The 14,670-nt window shown below is 34.4% G+C and overlaps 1 protein-coding gene across 1 annotated transcript; it reads right to left on the reverse strand.

The window, feature by feature from the left end:
• Positions 1-346: 346 nt before the first annotated feature.
• Positions 347-9,076, reverse strand: LOC146138651 (NACHT, LRR and PYD domains-containing protein 3-like). Its single transcript, XM_083394636.1, has 6 exons — positions 9,037-9,076; positions 5,888-7,683; positions 3,438-3,599; positions 1,472-1,633; positions 885-1,046; positions 347-457 (listed from the first exon to the last, which is right to left on the reverse strand). The coding sequence occupies exons 1-6, from the start codon at positions 9,074-9,076 to the stop codon at positions 347-349; spliced, it is 2,433 nt and encodes an 810-aa protein (XP_083250762.1).
• Positions 9,077-14,670: the final 5,594 nt, after the last annotated feature.

Genomic DNA, 14,670 nt, shown 5'->3' on the forward strand with positions numbered 1-14,670 from the left:
AGCAGGTCGCCTTGTCTCACTCCCCACTTGATCGCAACGGTGTCAGAAACCAAAATAATGTTATATATATTTTTACAGCCATTATATTTTCCAGGAAAGGCTGGAAAGCTGTTCGTGTTTATTTTCCTGCGACTTATTGGGGGATTTCAGTCACTTCGGAGCGTAGTAGCCTGTTCATGAATCACACTATATCGCACTTTTTCCATTTTCAAATACTGTCTGGGATTTCTGGTTCTTGAGCCTTAAATAAAACAAATCGTAGATAAGAAGTCGTATAAGCGCCATGATGTATAAAGTGACGTACCACAGCTTTAAGGCGTAACCTGATTTTTTGCATGACGTCATTCTATATTCCGCAACCATCACAAGACAAAACCTGAATGTTGTGAGCGCATGAGGCCAGTAGTTCGCCTCCTTCATCTCCAAGTGGGTTGTTACCAACACCCAGTACCTCCATCTGTAAATACCATTTTAATATTTATTTTCCTCGGCTCAAGTTATGCACAAAATGTTGTTCAGGAAATATGGTGGCCACGTTAAAAAATTTGAGTTTTACACAATTTTATACACTAAATATGTATATTGAACTCACCGGCTTCTTTAGTTTTGCGATCGCGTTCGTCAAATATTTTAATCCAGAGTCTGTGATGCCGCAATTGGTCAACCGTAAATCCTCAATATTGTGTACGCAAGTCGAAATAAATTGCACACCTCTTGAACCAATTGCGTTTCCAGATAAATTAAGCATACGCATCTTAAATGAACTAAATAATTAAATTTTATGTCGGTATAATATTGTGGTTATTTCAAAATAAAAAAAAACGTTAAAAGACAGTATGGTCGCCCTTAACAATTTAAAGTTAAAACTGTAAGACAATGTTTACCGGCTTCTTTAATTTTGCGATTCCTTTTGTAAAATCTTCCAAATCAAGTCCAACAATTCCGCATTTACCAATCCACAAAATTTCAATGTTGCTGACGCAAGCAGAAAGGGATTTCAAACCACGTGACCCAAAGGAGTTGTCATTCAATACAAACCACGAAATCTAAATTTGCAAAGAGGTAAAAAGTAAAAAAAAATTGTAAAACTATGACTTGATTGTAAAACTATCGAGGAAAACTGCTAGGCAGGCTCACCAAGGAGTAGATAAGCGAGTTAAACAACCTTTCAATGAGGCCGGTCAAAATATAACTTTTTATGGATGTAATATAGTAAATACAAAACAAACTGTTAGTCAATTAAAATTTACCTCAAGAGCTACTAGTTGGAAAACTTATTGGCCATTAGTAATTTTGGGACTTAAGTTTTAGAAAAAATAATAATAACTTGAAATTTAGAAATCGTAGATTCCATGGCGGACCAAGTGTATGCTAAGAAATACATATGCTGCATATTTTATTTGATCTCTTAGTTTTCGTAATAAAGAACAATTTAACGTGAATGTTGCAATCGTTAAACATTCTCACGTACGGGATGTTGCAGGTTTGTGATGGCACTGCTCAACTTTAACAAATCGTCGTCTTTCATGCCGCAATCGTCCAACCAAAGTTGCTCGATTTTATGAACAACTTGTGCAATGATCTCAAAACCACGTGACCCGATCTTGTTTCGGCTCAAATTTACAAATTTCATCTGTGAAAAAGTGCGTTGAGTTAATTCAGGGCTGGCCAACAAGCGACTCTCAAGCCTGATGTGGATTTTCAACCAGTTTTATTCGGGCCTTACGTTCACATTGTGTGAAGTGTTTGAGGTGTTTAGTGTCAATTTTAGCGTGCTTAATTATTGGCTTATTTTAATCACCTTAATGCAAAATTTGATGCGCATCTTGCGAAACACGTTTAACTTTGCAATATTTCTTAGTCGGTTTTACGAAATCTTGCAACATATAAACGCGTGCATCCCATATCAGTTTGCTAACTTTGCGACTCATGGCTGTTTGCTGACTTACAAGGGGCGAAGGATTTTGTTTCACTTTTCTTGAATGTATTGCTTGTTTTCTGTAAGAGAAATTTAAGGATGCATGGTTCAAGAATTTAAGTGGGCATAGTACAAAATACTGGGTTCATCCCTCCTCAGAAGTTATTCCTTTTGTAAAGTAAAGTCAATATATTTCAGAAACTTTAACAGAGTAACGCGTTTAGTTAAATGTCCTGTAGTGTGAATTAAAAATCGCTTAAATGTAACCTACGCAATATTGGATAATGGGCAACATTTATAATAAGTTCAATGCGAAGCAAAGTTACGCATGTAACTAAGAGTTACGCATGTAACTAAATGTATGTAACTAAGGAAGAAAAAATGAAGTTACATACATTTCTGTAAATGCGTAAGGTGTGGTTCTTTGTATAAAAAATGCAGCTTTTATCTTTGACCGGTTGTAAACCCTTGTACTACTATCATAGTTTGTATTTAACTGACCGATGATTTATTCTCAGGGGAGAGGTTCAAAATATTTATCATTATTTTATTTTCCGTATGGGTGTTACGAGATTTTTTTGACCGAGGGGCAGTTTGTGATAGTAGTTAGTTTTTTTGTTAGGTTGGAGATCAAAATTATATTTTTAATATACATCTACGACAGAATATGATGTAAACTAGTTGAAATACGTTCAACATTAATCGTAATAAGGCCTAAATGGCCAAAATAGCACCTGAAACTGTATGGAGATGGTATGGGACGATCAGGGGTTGTCGGTCAGGCATCGGCCGTTTTTGTGTCGACGTTCGTACGCCCATGTTTTGGTGTTACAGATTGAGTTTGTGTTTAAATTATTAGGGGAGTTAGTGATGTAGTTAGGGGTGGGGTTCGGGGTCAGGTTAAAAGTTGCATAGGCCTGAATATTGTCATTGAGGTCTCATTACGACGGATTAAAGACTTATTCCGATTGAGACGTTATTTCGACTATTAGGTATTAGTCTTATTTTGATGTTCTTCCGAAATGTATTTTATTCCGATGTTGATGTTGTTCTTATTTCGGTCGTATGGCTTAAGTAAGTTTTTTGGACAGGAGATCCAAATTAAAATATGTTTTTTTATACAAGTTGTATTTCTTTGACGGGGTGCAGAGGTCCGGGATGGTTATTTGGGAAGAAGGATAAAAAATAAAAAAAGGTACTTTTTGTGAAATATTAATTTGCTTGCAAAAACAAGCCATGCTAAATTGTATCAAGCACTATATGAACCCTAAACCAAAACACTAATGAGAAATTTTATAAAATTTATCCTTGTAAATGAAGCTATTATATCGGTCCGCTGGCACTGACAAACTAACAATACAAGGTTAACAAAATAAAAGATATACCACCCGACAAAATATATAACAACCTCACCAATAGTTTCTCTTGTCTTGCTACGGTAAAGAATTACGTACTGGTACCGTATTTTAAGTATATATTAAAGGAATACCTGATTGCAAAATGAGTAAGATAATATTACCGCAGTTCTGCGTTCAAGCAGTTTCGTTGCCAGACACTCAATTTGGTCGTCAGTAATATTGCAACTATCCAGGTCAAGTCTTTCAATCTTATCAAGGCATTGGCATAAGAGTTTGACGCCAGCATCGCCCAGATTGTGGCCAGTCAAATCAAGGATGTCAATCTGACGGAAAAACGGTGGAAAAAAATTATTAAGGGCCACATTTTAATTGAGATACAGAAAAAATGGCTTGTTTGGGTTGTCTTGTACACACTGGTTAATACAAATAGAGTGTTTTTTATGACTTTGGTAAATCAATGCCATTTCCGTTAGGGCTCCCATATATCATCGTTAAATGGTTTTGTCCTTATTTTTTAAAGACAAATATTTTGCACTTTGTTGTTTTATTTACAAGAGATATGTATTTTTACGTGACTTTTGCATTTAAGACCTAAGTTAAGTCAAATGGATTTTCAGCGACAGAATGAGTTCCATTAATTTTTTTATCCGTATTTCCTATTGAAAAATTTAGGAAAACATTAAATATTTTTGCTATAACTTTACTTAATGTGTGTAATTTTCCAAAAAAGGTTCCAAATACAATAAACGCCTCGTTTTGTCACCTTGTTTTTTCGTCGTTTTTCTTCACTGTATATATACCTCTGCAAGGTTACAAGTTTATACGCCCTGATGAAGATTACCTGGATAGGTTATCGAAACGTCGGTACAGAATAAATAATTGTAGGAAGAACCCTCTTTATAATTAAATACAATAAACGTAAAGCATTTTGCATTATACTTTTGTCCTCTTTCTAAGCGATGAAACTATGGTAGGTGTGTTATTATAAGTGAGAAATTCATCTGTTCAATAGAACCATACTAATTTACCAGCGAAAAACAATTTCATGACCAGTCTGTTTTCCCTAAAAGAGGAACAAATGTTATAATAATACAACGATCTATGTTGTTAATGGGACTATTTTCCTAACCTTTTGATAGTTAGTCTCAGTAAACCGCAGAAAAAAAAACATAAATATAAGTTATTCGGTCGGACGATTGCAATTGTGAACAAAATATAGCAATTGTGACAAAACAATATATTTGAAGTAGGTTATTGTCTTTGTACGTTGAAAGGACTTCTAAACAGAGAGTCGAACAGTTTGACTTTTCAGGTTCAGGTTCGATTCGGGTTCAAGGATTTTCGGAAAACGGTTCAGTTCCTGTTTGGGTTCGGAACAATTTAAAAGTTCCGGTTCAGCCCTGCGGTTCGACCACAGTTATTTCAAAACCGGTTTATAAAGATCTGGTTCGAATTCAATTTAAGTTACGCTAAATCCAAAAATGTGTATAAATAAATGTGGAGAATAACTATTGAATTATAACTTATATGAAATCCGAGTTTCGTGGCGTATTAAAAAGCAAACAGCTCATCACTAAAATACCTAAAAAATTAAACAGCAACGTGGTTTCGAAAAATGTTATTTTTTTTCATAAAAGTTCGAAAATAGCATCTGTAAAATACAAGTTATAACGTCATGCTGGAGTGAACCGATTTCTTTACAGGTTCGGGTTCGATAAAAGTTCAGGTTCTTTTAAAATATTCGATTGAGTTCCTGTTCGGTTCTCTAAAATCTTACAAAACGGTTTAGGTTCGGTTACGTTTCGGAAAAAATTGGATTAAAACCGGTTATATTATTATGAAAAAAATTACAATTTGGTTTGGGTTCGGTTTCACTACCTGCTTCTAAATGGAAAAAGCGTTTAAAATAATTAAGGCTTAATGCACTTTTTAGGTACAGACTATAACAATTAAAATCGGTAAGCTAGAACAGTTTCTTTGCAGCTGGTAAAACATCAAAAGTCATCAATGATCATGCAAAGTGTGCAGCATTTAGTCTGTATAATGTAACTAAGTTTTAAATAAACAAAATGGCGTTTAAAAGTTATATTGAGCAATTGAAAGGTTTACTTTAAAAAGCAAAGCTTTCATTTTGATTGCCTTTCAAATGTAAAAAAATATAGGCTATTTGCAATTACCAGGAAAAATGTATAGTCTTCGCCTGGATAACAGTCGTAAATGTCTTACAAAACGGCTTAATGTTCGCCTTTTTTTAGATAACAACAGACAAACGAATAATTACCGCGACCCCAGTTAGACTTTTGGAAAATGCCATTACGCAAACAGTATAACAATATCATACAAATACGAAAAATATAATTTATAATGTACTTCTGTGGCTAGACGTACTGAATTTGTTCGTAGTTTGATGGATTCCAGTATTTTTCTGATGCTCTCACATGAAAGTTCGCATGAATCAAACACAAGTTCTTTCATATGTGGAACATGAGAAATAATTTCGTCGATTTCGTGAGTTGTTATCTTAGTGTTTTCAAAGCAACACTTAATCACCTAGAATCAACAAGAAAATATTTGCATAAACAACAAAAATAAAGATGTCAAACGTATTAACCTGATGGTGAGTTGTTGATATTCCGTCAAAAAAATGACGTAATCCATTTTCCGCGAAAGTTGCTCGTTCCATATAAACCCCAATATTGATCGATATTTGCCTGTCAGTTGCACGTAACACGTAACAAAGACTTGTCACGTGATTCGGAAGAATTACACCCGAGATTAAAATTTTATCTGGGAGAAAAGTGGCAAGGCAGTTCGTGAATTCACCAGACCTGGATTCGTGAGCTAAACTGCAAAGTGTAAAAAGTGAATCGTTGTCGTCACGAGATGTAAATTTGTACAGAACGCCGAAAGATTCGGAATCAAAACAAGCATCGATGTGCACTGGGTAATCTGAGAAACATACAGTTTTATACTCGATAATCTTTCTAGTGAACATTTCCATCAGCACGATTTTCTTTGTTTCGAAATCACATGTTTCCAATGAAGGAATGAGAGATGTGAGTTTGTCGAGGACTGCTGGATTGATGAGGCCGAAGAGGAAGCGCAAAACCATCTCCCACTCTTTCTCCTCTAAAACCTCAAGGATTCCTATGAATCCGTCCATCTCTGTAACCAACATTAAGTGCAAAGAAGTATAGAATTCCTGCCAAAGAAGGTGAGAGAAGAAATAGCTCCTATTGCCTTCTAGAATCTTAGAATTTAAATCGCTGAATTTCCATTGAAGGTTGATGAATTCTTCCCAAGTCTTAGCGTTCACTCCGCAACTTATCAGATCTCTAGATTGGAAAACGAGCTCGTTCTTAAGCATACCATTTAGTGCTAGTTGTGAAAGCTTAAGCAGATCATTTGGATCCAGAACTGAATGTGAATATTGAAAGCAGCGAATAACAAAGGAAGTAAATATATCTGTAATGGAGAAACCTTCCATATCCGAATCACAATGCTGAGCGTATGACACCACTAGGTTGGTAAACACTGGAATAAAACACAAGCTATTGGCCAAAGGATTTTTCTCCAAAGCAATTAAAACCTTATTACACTCCTCTTCGTTTGGTGAATTTCTGCGAATCAACAAATCTTTAGATTCTTCATCCAACCCAACTACACAGCCTGTGAAGATAGGTTTGCACAGATGATAGAGGTCGTCATATGATCCTGGTCGTGATATGAGCATCTTGTGAGCATCAGAAAGCACACGACCGTTTTGAATATTCTTGAAGATTATGTCAGGAGTCGCCTTATCGAACAAGCCGATAGCAGATGGAGCTTCGGAAAGATTTGGAAGTCGTGCTTCATCTAAACCATCAAACACAATGTAAGTATTGGGCGATTTACTGATACGTTGTAGAAGTTGCTTGTCGCTTTCTGTAATATGTTCCCACTCAGGAAGAGCAGATCGGAGCAGGAGCTGGAGAATGGAGATGGGGATGCTGAAGTCGAAATCACGAAGAAAGATAAGAAATAGATAACAGTCGCCATTCGTCTCATGTGTGCTCTTAATATGCTGTAAGAATTGCTTTCCAAAAGTGGATTTGCCAATTCCAGCAATACCAACCACACCCACAACGTTGCCATGTTTTTGGATAAATTTACGTTTTGCAGGTTGGTTGTTGCATTCCAATTCCGACTGTGTTTCGGCGTTTCGCTTTGCAGCAGGAAATATATTTTCCACGGTAAGAAATGTGGCGTCACTAGTAACGTGTTTGTGACGTAATAGACCCCCACTGACGCCGAACTTTTCTTGTACTTTACGTTTTGTTTGAATTACATCGAGCAGAACCGGTTCGATTCTTTGGGAACCGAAGACAATATCAATGTTTTCCTTCAGTGATTTCCGTAATTTTTCATCTACAAGAAATACAATAGCTTACAATTGATTGATTTTGTGGCAGATATAAACTCCTGTGCGTTTAAAGCATTTTTGTTTTATTTTGTGTCTAATGCCAAGCTTTTAGAGGAATGGATATATTTAAAAGGGATTATTATTCGGCGTCGGTAAATGGGTCTCTTTTTGTCAAACTACAAATAAAATACACTATTTTTGTATACTTGGCAAAGATAAGTCTAGTTTAACGAATGTTAAAATTATAATTAATATCAGCCGGTAAATGTGAATTCCATTAAATTGCGTTTTCATATTTAACGTCAGCAAAACTACAACAAAACAGTCAGTTGTACAGGAAGCGAATCCTACTGTTTTTTGTCGGGATATAGGCTACCTATTTTGAATTGTGACGGTATAACGTAAATTCTCAGAAAAAATATTTTAAGAAACCTGCAGTTATAACTCAGGAAAGTGCAACTAAAATTAGGTCTAAATACATTACAGACTCAACGGAATCGCCAGTTAGCCGACGTCGGACTCGGGACTCGGGTGTATATTTTTGGCCCATATTTTTGGGCATTTTTTTTGGAACTTTTTTTGGAAGTTATTTTTAACCGACTCCGCAGCCCTTCTGTACATAGTATATAGAAGCTTAAGTGTTTTGTCACATAAGGGCTGATGCAACTGAATATACAAAATGGTAAAACAAGATTCATATCACTTCGGAGATTTAAGATTACATTTTTAGCAGAAATAGTATGTGTCAGTCCAGGCAAAAAGTATTATAAAAAATATTCTTGTTTTTGTAACTTCATACTAAATAAATAAAAAAAAGTATATTTACTATTGAGTCTTTGTCCACTAAGATGGCCATTGTCCACATAGAAATTCGACAGTGAAAAGGGTAAAAAAATCAAAATAATTTTGCAAAACTTTTTAACATGACATATTATTCTAAATCGAAAATTAAGTTGGCAAACACCAAAATATGAACATACACCTTTGTTGCTTTTTTACTGTCGAACTGAAAAGCTCATTAGTCTACCCGATTTCGCCCAATTATTTCAACCTTTAAAGAACAGAGGTCAGAGGTGCAGCAGTAAAAGATAAACATTTCGCAAATATATCTGAAATGAGGTAATGCAAAACTATTCATCGTGAGGAATAAACAGGTGGGACACCATTAACAGCAATTTACGGCCATCTGCTTTTGGCGGCTAGTATGGAAATTGGTCGGAATTCGCATGAAATTATTAGGCTCTGATAGCAATGAACTGTCTGGTGAAAAAAATGAATGATGTTGTTTAACTGTACAAAGTGCATCTGTGGCATATTTACGAAACGTTCGTCCTGCAAAACGAAACCGGAAGACGAACTATCGCTTTCTTCATCCTTTGGAAATCGGACAACAGCCATAATCGTATTTACCAGACATCAAAGCTAACAAACGATAGATTCGAGTTTCTTTTAATTTTTTTGTTTACAGCTAAACAAAGCACAAAGTGTTGAAATTCATTGTAAAATATCTTGGAACAACGTTTATATATACGTTTGCAATAATTTCTCCACGCTCTCCTACTGTTAAAATAATACATTTGATGCATGGTTGCGCATCGTGTCTTCAACATTTTGTTCGTCCTTTAGTAAGCCTTGGTTGCAACCTTGGTTGTAAGGTGTTCGAGTTAAATTCGTTAAAAGTTATTTTGCTTGTTGTTGACTGGTGAGTACTTAAAGGTGTTTAAGTAAAAGTACACCATCAAGATAAGTTTATTAAAGTAACTGTATTTGTATACTGCAGATGTACAATAAGTAAATTGTGGCTGTAAATGCTGTGAACAGGGAACTGTTAATGCCTGAAACTGTCGATAACATAACTCGGTAAGATCAAAGTCCATATAAATCAAAGTTCATAGAAATTATACAAGTTGTGCAACTCAAATGTTTCCCAAATTGCCTCTATTTATAATGGGCTCTTATGGGAGCAAAATAGAAAATCGTCGTTTTTAATTTTTTTTGGCAATTTTGTAAATTGTAACGACCCAATATACAAACGTATATGTTTTATGCACCGAATTAAGTTAAAATATGTTAGATTTGTGTGCTATATCGCATTAATTTGGTTAGATCAAGATTGTATAGGTATTAGTTATATTGGCGTTCAAACGAAAAAATAGCAACTATAGGTTTAGGCATTTTAGTTCTAAGGTAAGACGCTATTTGTACGGATTCCTAAGCAGGTAAATGCATATATGATTACAAGTGGGGCGTTGGTCTAGAATCCTACCACAAGAAGCATTATTTGGGTTAGGGTGCGGATTAGCGTTGGGGTTAGGGTGGATCAAGTGTTATAATTAAATAAATAATATTTGACCCACCTACACCCAAAAGCTAACTCACACCTTAACCCAAATTTTGTGCGTTAATTGCATAACTGTGGTAGGATTATAGTGTATGCCTACTCCAGTGTGGCGTGCCAGGCTAATAGCCAATATGTACAGTTTTGGTTATTTACCCGGCTAAGAAATTACTTAAATGAGTTGGAAAATTAATCATGAAAATAATGCAATTATGGGAAAATTAAAATGGCCAATTATTTTTGTAGTTTTCCTATGAATCGATAACATAATATCTGAATATGTTCAAAATGAAACCTGGCATATTGTCTTACAGGTGATATACCCCTGTTTTTAACAGAATAATTAAAATCCTCCTGTTCCTGAACTCCCTTCTATAAGAATTGCAAGATATCTTCACTGCATCCAATGGATTCTTTAAAGAAAATTATAATTTAACAAATAAATGTTCAACTTTGTTTTTAAGCTACACTGTAAATGTGAAAAATAAACTTCCTTGATTTTAGTTTGAATATTGGTGTTTGTTTACATTCTTGAAAATGAGTCATTTTTAAAAAAAGTTATGTGTTTATGTGAAATTATAACAAATGCTTGGAATTATTGTGATTTTGTAGTTATTTATAATAATTCGTTTATTTAGTTGAAGATTAAAACTTGCCAATATAAAAACACTTACCAAAGACTATTAAGAATTGTAACTATGTGCTTGGAAAATAAAAAATAAAAATTTTTTTAGTTTGTTTCATTATAAATTCCATTCTTTCACAAATAATAAAAACAATGCACAAAATAAATAATAAAAACAAAATGCAACACAAACATACTGAAAAAGGGGAAACCAAATGACTAGGCCTACAGAAGTGGTGTGGGATAAAGTCAGTTGCAACAGACTTTGTTGACAAAAAGCATAGCTGGCAAAGTAAACCGTCAAAAATAGAAACTTCAGCTTGGTGTAAGAGAAATTAACATTGCCCTCAGACCTCAGTTGATAAATTGTTTCCTAGTGATAGGGTCTATTTATTTGTTCCATTACTTGATGCTTGCTTTAGCCACACCATTGTACAGAAGTGTTGTGCTGTGCAAGTTCCACTCAGTTTAAACTTCAAAGGGCAAAGTTATGCCAATAACTATAAAAGTCTTGTTAGACAGAAAAATATGCTGCAAAGGTTGACTAGGAACAGAAGACACTGTGTGATTAACCTTCACACCTATGTCGTCCATAAATTCAGTTTTCAAAATTGTTTCATTTTTAGACAAATTTTATATAAAACATATTGTTTCTATCAACCTAATATCAAATTGGAAATCCATTGATTTTACAATCCCGCTGTGAAAAGATGGGAAATAAAAGTTTGCTTTCAACATACACAAAGCTCTTATCTATTACCAAATTAACAAACCAATAATTAAGAGTCTATTCCAATGGACAACAGTGCTTTTTTTAACGTATTATGTCTCCTTAATGCAGGCTATAAAGTTGGAAAGTTACTTTAAAATTTAAATGCTTGTTCAACCAACAGTAACAATCAAACATTTTCTTTATTTTCATTGCACTTTACATTATTTACTGATATTTTTGTTTGCATAGTTAACTAAAGTATTGTGGACGACAAAGTACGATCCTGACATGACACGCTAATATCGACTATATTTCGGCCATTTTTACGCAAATTTTATTTATTCTGATCTACAGTGTTTAGTTTGACTAGTATTAATTATTGCCATTCATCCAAATGTTTTTTATTCGGCAAAATCGTTAATAAATTGCGATTTTTACTTTTTTGTCATAAGCGTCTATTGTCATTTGGGAAACAAGATGGCGTCCATGTCGCTATAGCTAAGAGCGAGTTAGCTGCGCAACTTGTGATTTCTATAGAGACTTTGGCTAAGATACGTTGCTTTTAGGGATGGTCTAGAATCCTACCACAATTATTAAATTAATGCACAAGATTTAGGTTAGGGTGCGAGTTAGCGTTTGGGTGTGTGTGGGTCAAATATTATTATAATAATAATTACACTTGACTCACCCTAACCCAAATAAAGTGCGTTGTGGTAGGATTCTAGACCAGCGCCATTCGTGATTTATCTCCAGTTTGAATTTGAAGTACCCATTGTTGGCCAAACCCTTGATACTGATTCGTTGTTTTATTTCCACATTTTTGGTAAGTTGAATTGTGCATTATGACGTCGTAGTCGTGCGCATTTAAGGGTGTGTAGCTTGTAAGATGCTTGTAAGATACTATATTCTATGTGTGACATCATAACCAAATATTTCTCTTGATATTAGTCGTTATTGTGAGGTAGAGGTACTAACTAGTTGTTCATAACGGTAATAGTTCTTTTTTGCAGTACAGAAGGGTGAAGGGACGTGCAGTCAGGGAAGGCAGGTGAGGCACTGCCTTACCTGGCAACATCTGGCAAAGCAAAAGTTATATCAAAGAGATGGTTATCACACAATACAAATTAATTGCTAACGTATAGTAAACATTGCACGTTTTAGGTGCTTTAATTTCTATGAATTGATGTAGTCGTGCTCCCTCTCCCGCAAAGTTTACGTTTCTATACCTAAAGCGTGATTTATTTTTTCTATTTCAGTTGCGTTATTCATATCAAGCCTTCACGCGGTCAAAATCGTTTAAATACTCATTTACGCAAAGAGAGAGGCAGTGCCAAGCCGTGCCTTTCTTCAGATCACAAAAGTGCCATACACTGCATTATGCGTGCCTTTTTCTTTCGAAAATTCTCTCGGAAAACATGATGAACTTGACGGGGGTGCGGTTGTTGTATATTTTGTCAGGGAGTATATTTTTAGGGTTTGGTGTTTTTTTTTAATTTAAAATTTTATCTTATTTTATTTATTTTTTTTTTGATTGATTTAATTTTTTTATTTTTGGATTATTTTTTTTAATATTTTATACTTTGTCTTGTATTTTTTATATTATATATTTTATAATTTGTTTTTTATTTTCTTAACTTGTTTCTGCAAGCAAAAACTGATATGGGCCGAAAATTCCCCCCACTTAACTTATAGCTTAGATGTGAAAGGGTTCAAATACGGCGAGGTATTTGAGGAAAGATCGAAACAATATATGATAAATAACGCAGCGTTCTTAATATTTGTTTTTGTATGACTCCATGTTATGACGTAGCTTTGTAAGGTCGTCGCTAAAAATGCATTAAACTTTAGCACTTTGCTTGCTGCGGCCCTAGCATTTTGCTTGCTGCACGTGTACAACTTTATTTATTTAGACCTTGTGTTGATATGTTTAATTGTAGCAGCATTTACAACGTGCTAGCAGAGAGGTGTACTCTGCCTCCAAAATTCGCATTTAAATTTGCGGTGGTAAAATATGTTCTGTTGCAAGAGCAATAAGTTTTTTTACTAAGAGAAGCCTCTTTCTAAAATGCAAGGCGCACGCGCCTAGTTTTCCTAAAACGAGACAATTCTCACAAAAACGTTGTAAAGCGCAGCCAGATGGCATAGCAAGCGATATGAACATATTCTGTCAAATAAAAAAAACAATTTATTTTCTACCTTATTAATAAAAAATCTTCAATCAATTAAAAAAATATGTTTGATGCCCCCGAAACCATAGATAACGATAAACAAAAAGACATTACCCACCCGGAATAAATATTTTATTTACAAAACAATATTTAAAAAAGAAATTATTTAAATCCACTTAAAAAAATTCACCCCTAACCCTTGGGCCCAAACAACAAAAAGCTACAACCTTCTTGATCATTTTTTTTTTTATCTAAATTCGAATTAGGTACAACCAACAGTTTTCTTAAAAATCAACTTTTTGTATTAAATTGCCATAAAACAATCCGATTGTTGGGTTGTTCACCCCTGAAAAACAAAAGGGATTCGTAGTATCATTTTTATGGTTTACTAGCGATTTGATTTACATAAATAGCATATTGGCAAACCTTACAAAAGAAATATAAATTGCTAGATATTACTGTCGCCAGGTAGGCGTGGAGAGTTTCAAATAACTTAACCCTTTCTTTCCTGAATTTGTTTCCATAAGCCCCCAAAAATGTTTTTTTGCCTCTTTACACTGGTTTTGCCCTACCTTAAGGAAAAAAAACAAAAAAAAACTTCATGTTTTTTATGTAAAATGTGTTTGTCGCGAATTCGCGACATCAGGAATTCGAGCCAATTAAAATCGTTGGCAAAGTAGTGCAGTGAAATACTAGGCCTAGTTGGTGCATAATCTGGACCATTACTATTATTGAAAGCACTTTCGTCACCCTCTCCTTTGTCATTGCTTGCATTTGGAAAAGTTTTTTTCCCATAAATACATTTTTTATTCATTTTCTAAAAACATAAAATAAGTGAATTTAATCGCAGGTAAATTTCTTTTAATGATTATAATACACAATCTTTCATATATTCTTCCTATTCTTACCTATTTTTTTCCCACTCAATTTCCATTTTACTCTATATTTCAACTTTTCCCATTTTATTTCGCTTATGAATCACTTTCCTTAACTCTAAAATAAAAATTTGCCTGTATTTTAAATCATTTCCATCTTTTTTGAATTGAGCCGTCTTTGTTGTTGGGCCAACAATGCCTAATGATGCAAATTCGCTACAAACTGAACTTATCCCAGCTAACACACAACGTTTTTTCGACTTTCGGATTTTGT

The sequence above is a fragment of the Ascidiella aspersa genome, chromosome 7 (assembly GCF_963924565.1).
Source record: "Ascidiella aspersa chromosome 7, kaAscAspe10.2, whole genome shotgun sequence".
Taxonomy (NCBI): domain Eukaryota; kingdom Metazoa; phylum Chordata; class Ascidiacea; order Phlebobranchia; family Ascidiidae; genus Ascidiella; species Ascidiella aspersa.